Below are 12991 nucleotides of genomic sequence, written 5' to 3' on the forward strand. Positions count from 1 at the left end.
AAAAAAAAAAAAAAAGAGGTTAGAGTGGGAGACAGCCAAAGCATAAGAGACTGTTAAAAACACAACAAACTGAGGGTTGATGGGGGGTGGGAGGGAGGGGAGGGTGGGTGATGGGTATTGAGGAGGGCACCTTTTGGGATGAGCACTGGGTGTTGTATGGAAACCAATTTGTCAATAAATTTCATATAAAAAAATAAATAAATAAAATTAAAAAAATAAAAATAATAAATAAATAAATAAATAAATAAATAAATAAATACAGTAATTATAGGAGCACCCTGGTGGCTCAGTCGGTTAAATGCCCAACTCTTGATTTCAGCTCAGGTCATGATGTCATGGTTTGTGGGTTTGAGCCTCGCATCAGGCTCTGTGTTGACAGTGCAGAGCCTGCTTGGGATTCTCTCTCCCTCTCTGCCTCTCCCAACTTTCTCTTTCTCTCAAATAAATAAACAACAAAACAAAACAAAAAACTACAGCGATTATTACCACACACATTTCAGAATGGCTAAAAATATAGTGATGATATCAATGTCTAGCAAGGATGTGAAGAAATTGGATCACTAAGGCATTGTTGGTGAGAATATAAAGTGGGATAGCCACTCTGGAAAACAGTTTCACGGTTTCTTATAAGCTACTTCTTTCATCTACTATCTAACCCAACAATCACACTCTTCCATGTTGTATCCCATAGATATGAAAACATGTTTACACAAAAACCCATACATGAATACTTATAACATCTTTATTCATAACAGCCAAAATTGGTACAACCCAGAAGTCCTCCAACAGGTGCATGATTTAAAAGAAAAAAAAAACTGTTGTAAATCCGTACCATATACTACTACTCAATTGCTGATACATGCAAAAACTTGGATGAATTTCCAAAGAATTATACTATATGCTAATTATAATACTTTAGCATGGTAAATGACACACCCACAAGAGCCATGACAGTACTGACCAGAGCCATGTTAGGAAGAAAAAGAGGTGACAGCCCAGTTCCAGAAAAGTCATGCCCCTCTCCAGAAAAACTTATGCATAATTCTGCCCTCATTATCCTAACCCCACAAAATTGCTCTGAACACACCGCAAATGAGAAGTTGATCTGTGAATTTAGTTCCCTGTTTCTCCATTCTTTGGCCATTGAATAAAGTTCGTGCTGTCTGATGCTCAATTTCAAATTAATTTTGGATTTGTGACACCCAAAGTTCTCAAAAAAGGATTCTCAAGGAAAGGCAGAAGGCTTCTCCAGGGGTCCCAACTCCTTTGTGGGGAAAGGGAAAATCAGTCACAGGTTCCCTTTGGCTGTATCACCCCTCCCCCAGGCTGAGTCAGCACTACACCAAGAGGGCTCTCCCCCTATTCCCTGGCCTATAGTTTCTCCAGTGAGAAAAAGCCCAAAGTGGACATCAAGCTTCCAAAACATTGTAAAATGCTTCCCAGGTGCCCCACTTGAGTCTCACTTCACAAGGATTATTAGGGGAATGTGTGGGACTAGACCACTGGGGATCAGACAGAAATGGAAAAGTGGAAGGGGATTTACAGTAACCATCCCTCAGATCTTGAAGACTGATAGCAGTGGCACTTAAGCAGAAAGGAGGCCCATCTGCAGAGTGGCCCCATCTGGACAGAGAACCCAACTGGAAGTTCTGCCTGATTTATGTTCCCAGCCAACAGGTTGTACCAGCCACAGAACCCATTTAACAGTCCTTTTCCTGGGCAGGGAAGGAAGTTCAATACCCACCCAATAGTTCTGCCTCAACAGTTCTGCTTGGCTGGAGATGTCTGGCAACCACCAAGCACATTCTATTGCCCACCTAGGCAGGGAAGCAAGTTGGAAGCACCACCCAACTGCTGAACGTAGCTTGCAGTCCTATCCCACCAGAAATCCTGGCCAGAGAAAGTAGGTAGCTGCAGAGCCCATACTACAGCCCTGCTCAGGCAGGGACCCAGGCTTAGAAGCCCTTGCCCAACTGTTGAGCACAATCTCAGGCCTCACAAAACAAAAGAGCCTGAATAGAGACACTGGGGAGCCTGAGAGCCAAGTCTATAACAGTATCTAGCCCTAGAGCCCATCCCATGACCCCATCCAGCTACAAAGCCCAGCCTTTGGCCATGCCAAATCACATGCCTTTGGATGTGATTGCTGAACACAGCCTTTGGGCACATCCAGTCAGGGAGCACAGCCAGTGACCCACCCCTCTAATCACAGAGCACAGTCTCCAGCCCCATCCAACTGTGTGGCACAGATGTAGGCCAGCCAGCCAGCCAGAGTGCCCAGCCAGTGCCCTCCTCCAACAACAGAGCACAGCCATCTGCCTACCCAACCAGGACAACCAGCCTATAGCTCTGCCCAAATTCAGGCACAGCCTATGGCCCCATCCAGTCACAGAGGCCCCACTGGACAGCAAAGCCCTGTCTGTGGCCCCACCTGAACAAGGGCTCCCGCCAGCAGTATCAACCAGTTGGGGAGCACAGCCTGAGGCCCCACCCAACAAGGAGCATTTGTTGAACCCAGCCCAGAGTCCTGCCCAATCATAGAGTACAAACAGCAGCACTGCCCTGCCAAGGAACATAGCCTATGACACTGTGCAACCAGAGGTGATTGCAAAGCCCAGCTGGTAGTCCCACCTGACTCAGAGACCACTCAGCAGCCCCACTTGACATGGAGCCCAGCCAGTAGTCCCACCAAACCACAGAGCACAGGCAGTGGCCTAGATCCAACTATCACCCTCATAACAAGCCCTGCCTGCCCACCCCACTCAATACTCAGTGACCTGTCCACAAACCCAGGCTGGCCTGACTGGTGAAGGTCTTTTCCTGCCACACAGAACCGATAAAGCCTGGAAAATGAGACAATTTCCTCAAATGCACAGATATCGATACAAGGATACAAGGATCATGAAGAATCAGATAAACCTGATACCACTAAAGGAAACTAATACATCTACAATAACTGACCTTAAAGAAATTGAAATAGGTGAGCTGGCTGATACGGAATTCAAAATAATCCTCCTGATGTAGTTTAGTGAACCATAAGAACCACACAGAGAGACGACTCAACAAAATTAAGGAGATAACGCACTAACAAAATGCGATCAACAAAGAAATAGAAACCAACCAAAAAGCAAAAAAATCCAAAATCCTCGAGTTGAAGAATACAATAACAAAACTGAAGAATTCAATAAAAATCTTCAACATCAGACTAAACCAAGCAGAAGAAAAATCAATGAACTCACTTCTGGGTGTATACCTAAAGAAAATGAAATCAGAATCTTGAAGGGTTACCTGCTCCTCCATGTTCATTACAGTTTTATTCACAATAGCCAAGATATGGAAACAACCTAAATGTCCATATATATTTAGGAATGGATAAAGGAGATACGACTATACATGGATGTGTGTATATGAATATATAGTGAATGTATATAATGGAATATTCTTCAGCCATGAAAAAGGGAATCCTGCCATTTGCAACTTCATGGATGGAACTTGAAGACATAATGCTAAATGAAATAAATGAGACAGAGAAAGACAAAATACTTTATAATCTCACTTATATGTGAAATTTGAAAAAGAAAAACTCTTAAAAACAGAGTAGAATGGTGCTTAGCAAGGGCTGGAGGTTTGGGGAAATGAAGAGATTTTGGCCAAAGGGTACAAACTTCCACTTATAAGACAATTAAGTTTTGGGGATCTAATATACAGTGTAGTTGTTATAGTTAATAATACTGTTTTATACACTAGAAAGTTGCTAACAGAGTAGCTTTTAAAGGATCTGACCCAAAAAAAGTAATGGTAATTATGTGACATAATAGAAGTATTAGCTATTATGTTGGTAATCATTTTGCAATATATAAGTGTATCAAATCAACACATTGTACACTTCAAACTTACACAATATTAGGGACGCCTGGGTGGCTCAGTCGGTTAGGCATCAGACTTTGGCTCAAGTCATGATCTCACGGTTTGTGAGTTCAGGCCATGTGCTGACAGCTCAGAGCCTGGAGCCTGCTTTGGATTCTGTGACCCCCTTCTCTCTGCCCCTCTCCTGCTCACAATCTGTCTCTGTCTCTCAAAAAATAAAAAAACGTTAAAAAATGTTTAACTTACACAATGTTATATGTCAGTTATACTCAATAAATGCAGGGGAGAAAAACTTAAAACAATTCACTACCACTTTCTGCCAACCCACTCCTTGGATTTCAAAATTTGCTCAGAGAGGAGGGACTAGAAAATCTTTCATTTTGATTTTCTAAAACATAATAAATGCTGATATTTCAAAGACAACAAAAAATATGGTTTAATTTCTGTGCTATCATTATGAAAATTCATATTTCCCCTTTCCTATCCATACCTTTTACTTCATAGCTGGAATGCCTTCGTTTATTCTTTGAACACAAATTATTCATTTCTCAATGTTTCCATATTCCTTACAATTAAATTTCATAAAAGAATATTTGCTCTTCTCAGATATTTCCTTTCCCTCTTACTATGACATAATATTTCCCTTTTCTCTCATGTTTTCTACAAAAGGGCTAGCTTATTCATTATTGAGAATTATGATGCCTTCTTTTAGAATTGTTTTAGTGTAAGTTCAAATCTCTCAGGTTCAGTTAATGGAAGAACTTAAAGTTTGGGTTTATCAAATCTCTTCTTTATCATTGCAAGAATGCTACCATCAGAAGTAATTCAGAGCGGCAAGTAATCATGTAATGAGTTATATTTCAGTTTGTTCTATTAGGAATTAGCAGAAACAATGCCTATTATGTGCCTGGAAGAAAGCCATCATTATGAACAAGAACTATTTTCCTGATACAATTTTCCAACAGCACCATGGGCTTCATTTTCATTTGTGCCTCCTGATGGCCTCACTGTTCATGTAAATGTCCAACCCTTCCCATTCTGCGTTAAGGTATGTTAGCAGGTTAAGCTGGATTTCTTTTCCAGGTCACAGGTTTTCTATTTCTTATGCGGCAAGTCAAGAATTGGGGCACCCTTTCTGTTAATATTTTTATTTTTCTAACAAATTTAAGAGAAATACCTTAAAGTTACTAATGTCTGACTGTCATTCTTCCTTAATTTCTATGCCACTAGAAGTATCCTATGTTTTATACTTCTTGGATACAACTCTCATATCACCACTTAACCTCATATCTCATTTCATTTAGTAATGTTTCTTTTGGATCTTAGGATACTGCTCTCCACATTGTTTTGGACTTTATGTTCTCAGATAATGGATCCCCAAATCAGTTAACTTGAAGCATGCCACAACATATGATAAAATGAGTAACCTTGCAAGCATTTCAACAAGGACTTTCTGAATGAAAGATTTTGTTAAGTGTGGTAAATCTAATGGGGTTATATACCTCCAACCTGAAATATTAAATTATGGAATAAAATGGATGTGGTCATGACCCACTAATTGTTCTTATTTGCTTTGTCATAGATACTGACCCTTCATATTCTATTACAATGTGCTATACAAGTTACTTTTATCATATATCATTAGTGTCTTCTGATTATTAATCCCTGGGTAATGGTTTCTTTGTATTGTTTTTTTCCTTCTCAGAATCCCTTGAGTGTGCAATTAATTAAATGATATAAGAACACTCATTTTTAGCATGTAAAACTAACAATGAAATATCCCCTTACCTACTAGATATAACAACACTTTTATCAGATTTTCCTGGATTTTTTTCCACTTCCATTTCCAAATGTAAAGAATATAAAAATGAATTTCACTTGAAATTCATTAGTATTAATAATAGATATAACCTAGATGTGTTCATAGTAAGGCTAGAGAATTTATCTTATTGAAAATAAAATCAAATATAGTAGTATCCAAATCTAGAACTGGTCTAAGTTCAAACTTACACACAAGGGTGAGGTGAAAAGTGGAAAATTTACAAAAACACACCATATATTCCACCTTTTTGCATTAAGTTACAACTTAAAGTCCTTTTTCTTTCAATTTCTTACTAAACAATATTGTCTAGGCTTTGAGTACACTCATAATTCATTATTAGCTACTTCTTTTTTTTTTTTTTTGCCTTTTCACATCCTAGAAGAACATATGAGAAAACACAGGAATTAAGGTAAATGCTTTAGAGTTTGGATCTTTTATTTTTAACTGGAAATTAAGGTAATTTTGTGGTAATCAAAGGCAGATATTTATAAGAAGCTTGATTTTTTTCTTTTTGGTTAAACATTTTACTTTTTTGGTATAGAAATACAAAAATGTATAAAAGGTACCTATTTACAAAATGCACCTAAATCTGTCCACTGCTTTTTTTTTATTAGTTATATAAATTTAATATAGCAATGTATAAGTTGAGGAAAAAAGACTAATGAAATGATCTTTAGAAAGAGAAAAATTCAGTCTATGACCATCATTTTACATTTTATGTATCAATTTTTTGTCTAATTATACCTTCCTAGAGAAATATTTTTCCATTCATTAATTTTAAAAAATAGTTATGAAGATGGTGATTACAATAGAATAGATGTGAAAAGGAATACATTACTTCCATTTGACAGCCAATAAACATAAAGCAGCTTTAGACAGAAGGTATCATGAATTACATTAAATACTTTCTCACTTGATTCTGGAAATCACTGTGATATTCAGACAACCTTCTGAACTAGGTCAAATTTTATTTTATTTTTTTAAATCAAACTAGGAGAAAACTATTAAAGAAGCAATACACAATTTTTCTGAGCAGGCATAAATTTTGATATGAGAACCGTGAAAAAGAAATAAACATAAAATGGTGGAAATTTTAGGTATACAGTAGATATTAAAAGACAGTTGAAGAGTTGACTGTATTAGGAAAGAAAGTCATTACCAGCAGTCCAAAGTTTCACAGATAAAGATAATTCTGAAGAAAAGAAAACGCATTTTGTTTTTGCTTACTTGTGTTTTGTTTTTTGTTTCTTAGGGATCATGTTTTTAATGGTAAATTCCATAAGGAAATAGCCCAACTGGTCTACAATCTGGCTAACAAAACATTCTAAAGGAGAAGGAGGAAGAGGACTCTTGATATAGATCTTATAAACAATATAGCTAATTTCTAAAATGTTTTAGGGTGTTGAAAGCCATTATTTAAAATGTGGTTGTTAAGAGTATGTTTTTGAATTTACAGAACAATTTCTCCCTTTATATTTGTTTGTGTTGCAAAGTTTTTCTTACTCTTCAAAGCTATCCATTATCATAATTACTGTGTTAAAAGTAAAATCTAAATAACTACACACCTTCCTTAATTTTGTAGGGAAGATTTTAGCTTTATGTACAAGATTGGACAAATGATCTATGAAGTTTCTTTTTAGTCTAAGAAGCTGTGACTATGTTCTATGATTTTCAGGCTCATCTGCAATTTTCCGATTTGCCACCCAAATGGCATAGGTTTTGAATTATGTTCTTATTGCTGCCATATACGAAGCAATAAAATATATTCTAGTGAGTCTTAAACATGTTGTGTCATGTGCCCTTTAAAAAAAAAAGCGTGCCCTCTTTACACACAATTCTGTAGAATTAAAGTGCATTCGTGAATGTTCTGAAATCTATTCGTGTATTCGAGGCTAAGATCTTATACTGGATATTCAGTATGATAGAATTAAAAAGAACAAAGGTGTAGTATTTAAATGGTTTTGGATTCAGTTCCCAACTGAATTATTAACAATACTTCTCCACTTGGCTATGAACCTGTAAACTTCATACAAACACAAATGCCTAGATCTCACCCAAATATTCAAATGAATTGTCTGGGTTGTGTGTTGGATATTTATCTTTTTTAAAAATTTACCAACTTTAGAAAGCTGGGATTTAGATACACATCCCAGACAAACTCTTTAATCTGAACCTCAATTTCCCTCTCTGAAAAATGAGGATTGTATATTCCACTCAAAGAAGGTTGCTGCAGATAAGAACATTTATGTAAATCTCCAAACAGTACATGGTATATTGTTGGTGATCAATGAATGTTAGCTTCTCATTCTCCTTGCTCTTTCTTACTGACTCTAATAGCTAATCTGGACCATTTTTTTTTTAACTCTTTGTGTAGCTTTGTTAAAACCGATAAGAGAAATGAGGAACCATTCAATCCACACGGACTTCATTCTTTTGGGTCTGACAAATGACCCTGAACTGCAGGTTGTAATTTTCCTCTTTCTATTTTTTACCTACTTGTTGAGTGTGACAGGAAACTTAACCATCATCACTCTCACTCTGCTGGATTCCCACCTAAAGATACCAATGTATTTCTTCCTACGGAATTTCTCCTTTTTAGAAATCTCATTCACAACTGTTTGTATTCCAAGGTTCCTGGTGAGCCTTGTGACAAAGGACAGGACTATTTCCTATATGAGCTGTATGACTCAGTTATTTTTTTTTATCTTTTTGGGAGTAACTGAATTTTACCTTCTGGCTGCTATGTCCTTCGACCGTTATGTGGCTATATGTAAACCTCTGCATTACACCACCATCATAAGCAACAAAGTTTGCTACCAACTTGTACTCAGCTCTTGGGTAACTGGATTCTTGGTCATCTTTCCTCCAATAATCTTGGGACTCAAGTTGGAATTTTGTGCTTCCAATGTCATTGATCATTTTATTTGTGATTCTTCTCCCATCCTGCAGATCTCTTGTTCAGATACACATTTCCTAGAGCTAATGTCATTTTTCTTGGCCGTGATGACACTAATGGTCACACTGATGTTAGTGATTCTCTCCTACGGCTACATCATCAAGACAATTCTCAAATTCCCTTCTGTTCAGCAAAGGACTAAAGCCTTTTCTACCTGTTCTTCCCACATGATTGTAGTTTCCATCTCTTATGGTAGCTGCATCTTCATGTACATAAAACCATCAGCAAATGACAGAGTGACTTTAAGCAAAGGAGTAGCTGTGCTCAATACCTCAGTTGCCCCCTTATTGAATCCCTTCATTTATACACTAAGAAACCAACAAGTGAAACAGGCCTTTAAGGATATGGTCCAGAAAGTTTTATTTGCTTCAAACAAATGAGAAAATTCTAAAAAAGTATGAAGGGAAAAATGAATGAAAATGTTGCCCTTTTAATCTTGGGTTATTTTGTCTTACTCTGTACATATTTTCAAATTATATTAGCAATTTCAGCCCATGTTGGGACTCCTTCCATGCTATTATTTCTGGCTAGAAATTCTATTCCACAAATCTGTTTCTTTATTGATTTCATAAATGCATAATTTTAAATGTGATTATTTTTCACAGATCATACTGTATGAAACAAATGTCTAATCAGTCTCTGTATGAGCTTTCATGTTAGAAGCCTTTCCAGAATATGGCATGTAAATGGAATGTTTGTGATAGGAATCATATTTTTAGGACAAAAATGAATATTTGAAACATCACAAAGTCAATTTTCAATCAAGAAAACAGTTCACTGATAATAGATAGCATAGCATTTTATGCTATGGAGAATATTATGTTTCATAAATGTCATTTTTTAATGTGTGAGCACATTGCACAAATTATAAAGTCAAAGAAAATTTATAATAATTTTACAAAATGCTTTTCTTTCTGTAAGATAATTTTGATCCTTGTATATGTCATAAATGAGAAAATAATAGTCAGATTCTATACGATCCCAACTGAAAATGTTCATTAAATTTCTAAAATTTTGAATTCCTGAAAGAGATGTTTACCTATGCCAGTGAATTGAATTACAATGTAAGAATTTATTTCATTGCCTTACTTTAGAGGTTAAAGTATATTCTACCTGTTCCACAGAATTTTCCTGATTAAATCTATTTTCTGTATAAAAACATTTCTTATTTGAATGTAATGATCATTTTCCCATAAATGCTAAATTGCCCTTTTTTTTTTTTTAAGTAGGCTTCATGCCCAGCACGGAGCCCAATATGGGGCTTGAAGTCATGACCCTGAGATCAAGACCGGAGCTGAGATCAAGAGTCAGACACTTAACCAAATGAACCACCCAAGCACACCTAAAATGCACTTTAATATTCTATTCCAGTTAATTGAGCCTTTCTTTGGTGATGTTACTGGTAATAACAGCAATATAGAATAAATTCTCAGAAAAATCAGGAAATTCTTCTTCTTGTTAACCAAGTTGTTTTAATGTAAAGTATTGCTATACTTTGAAGAAATGTGAGAAATAAAATGTGAAATCATTAATGCACATTCCCTAAGATAAAGACTCATGTGTATAACTTATTGAAGGAAAAAATCAAATGAATGTCAGAGGTCAAATTTAGAGTCTCTGCAGAAGATAATTATATTGCCTCTAAAATTGGCTTATACAAAATATATTAATACTTGCATTTGAAGTTCTATTATTTCCTTTTTGGCATAATCTCCTATATTATTCTTTGGAATTTTTAATTGGTCTACAGGAGTATCTGAGAGTAGGGGAAAATATTTCTTAGATCCTATTCTCTTGGAAACTTATGTGAGGTTAACAATTTAGCTCTGTTCATAAAACAAAAATGAAAGCATACATGACGACATGAGCTTGAAAATATGTTCTATACTATAACCCCATATGTCAATAATAAACATAAGGTGCAAAATATTTCTCTTTGGCATATAGAATGCCTGTCAAAATCAAAACTAAATTTTAGTGTATTTATACCTAGCTGCTCTGTGAAAAAATAGCTAAAATACTTAAGTATTTCCTAAAGTTATTTCAATATTGATTACTAAAATCATGAGAGGATGAAAATATAAAACACAATTTGATTAAAAAATAGCTACCCAAGGCTATGTTTAAAATTAAGTCTAGGACAAATATGTATTTCATAGTAAGTAGATCTGAATTTCTGGCAAATGAACATTTCCACATACAGTAATAGTGGGGATAGTGTTACAATGCAAGATATGAAGAAGTATTTACGATCTAGTATTGATTCCAAGATCAGTCTGTATTTGCAATCAAATAGTTGATTAACTCTGCATATAAAAATGTAATACAGGGGAACCTGGGCAGCTGGGTCAGTTGAGTGTCTGACTCTTGAGTGTCAGACTCTTAATTTCAGCTCAGGTCATGATCCCAGAGTCATGGGATCAAGCCTTACGTGGAGTTCCACACTGAGTATGGAGCCTACTTAAGATTCTCCACCCCCCCACCCCATCCCTCTCCTGCTCATACTTTCTCAAATAAACTTTTTAAAAAGTGTGATATAGTGGCGCCTGGGTGGCGCAGTCGGTTAAGCGTCTGACTTCAGCCAGGTCACGATCTCGCGGTCCGGGAGTTCGAGCCCCGCGTCAGGCTCTGGGCTGATGGCTCAGAGCCTGGAGCCTGTTTCCGATTCTGTGTCTCCCTCTCTCTCTGCCCCTCCCCCGTTCATGCTCTGTCTCTCTCTGTCCCAAAAATAAATAAACGTTGAAAAAAAAAATAAAAAGTGTGATATAAACACTATATAGAAGTAGAATACTTAGATCTAAAACAGTTTAAGCCTTACACAAGTTATTAAATGGACATATTCTTTAAATTTATGGAAAATATAGCAGCTATCAAGTTTTGCAAATATATGTAGTATATTGAGCCACTTATTAATAGGTAGAACTACGAAGATAGAATGCACTCAGAAAATGAACTCTAAGAACAGAAACAAACTGTTGAATTAAATGGTGTAAATTCTTTGGCACTAATTGGGGCCCATTATTCATGTTAGATTGCAAACAATGCTGGTAGCAAGGTGTAGTTTCTAAATACTATTTCCCACTGAAAGGAACCAGGTCTTCTTGGAGAAAGAACTCTTTCCACCTTAGGGGTAGGAAACATATGAACTGAGCCTGGAACATCTTTTTGTGCCAGAAGAAAAGGAAGCAAATATATATATGTATATCATGAGGACACAGGAACCAATTTGGACTGTACCTACTAGCCTAAAATGAGACAATTCGAGCATAAAAAAATATAATAATGACTGTAACATATAGAAACCTATCAAATATATAAAAATCCCTGAGTGTATAGCATTATAAAAGGAAAACGACTGATCATCAGTGGAAGTTGCCAGGACATCAAATTACTACAACAAAACATCAATAGCCGAGGGGAGGAATCAAATGTTTATCCTCTCTGCCTGTATATAATGTACTTCAGGTAATCAGTTTACCAAAAAAGTTGTGAATTCCCAGAAATACAAAATAAAACAGTGGTTTGGACCTCTTTAACCCTCAGTCTTCCACTCTACCAGCTGTGCTATCAAAGGATACAACGGTTTGGACCTCTTAATGCAAGAATAGATCTAGACAATGTGTCAGTATGTACTAAAAATGATTTGTCAAATATTGATATTTATAATAGAGATACCAGGGTGCCAAGACTGATACACTGATCAATCTACGTATTACTGAAAGTAGGTCAAACAGACATTACAAGTCTCATGATGTAATTCAGTAAGAAGCATATAGCTTCCTCTATCAACTTTTTGCTAAAAATACAAATCTAGATGTAATCAATAAATATAATTAGCATATAGGAGGCAATTTGGTAATGAAAAAAACAAGTCTATAAGGAAGCAATCATTTAACCAAGAACATTATACACTACAAATGCTGTCATTTATCCATCAATGCAAGGGGGGAAAAATGAAAGGACTATAAGGGAATAAAAAAAAGTTGTAAGTGGGGCGCCTGGGTGGCTCAGTCGGTTAAGCAGCTGACTTCGACTCAGGTCATGATCTCGCGGTCCGTGAGTTCGAGCCCCGCATCGGGCTCTGGGCTGACGGCTCAGAGCCTGGAGCCTGTTTCGGATTCTGTGTCTCCCTCTCTCTGACCCTCCCCCATTCGTGCTCTGTCTCTCTCTGTCTCAAAAATAAATAAACGTTAAAAAAAAAATTTAAAAAAAAAAAAAAAAAAAAAAGTTGTAAGTAACAAAACAACCAAACATGATGTGTGGATTTTGATTCAAACACCTTAATTGTGAAATAATACACACTGAATATGAGAATCTATTACAATTTCTTGATAATGCTGATATTG

At 36.3% G+C, this 12991-nt stretch overlaps 1 protein-coding gene across 1 annotated transcript; it reads left to right on the top strand.

Moving 5' to 3' along the window:
• The first annotated feature begins 8086 nt into the window (after positions 1 to 8086).
• LOC125170191 (olfactory receptor 6C75-like) lies at positions 8087 to 9025 on the top strand. The gene has a single exon (XM_047866539.1). It carries the CDS (start codon positions 8087 to 8089, stop codon positions 9023 to 9025), a length of 939 nt encoding a protein of 312 aa, XP_047722495.1.
• Positions 9026 to 12991: the final 3966 nt, after the last annotated feature.

Source organism: Prionailurus viverrinus, chromosome B4 (genome assembly GCF_022837055.1).
Source record: "Prionailurus viverrinus isolate Anna chromosome B4, UM_Priviv_1.0, whole genome shotgun sequence".
NCBI classification, from domain to species: domain Eukaryota; kingdom Metazoa; phylum Chordata; class Mammalia; order Carnivora; family Felidae; genus Prionailurus; species Prionailurus viverrinus.

Excerpts from the sequence above, each read along its gene's own strand:
- LOC125170191 (XM_047866539.1), top strand. The coding sequence starts at position 8,087 with ATGAGGAACCATTCAATCCACACGGACTTCATTCTTTTGGGTCTGACA.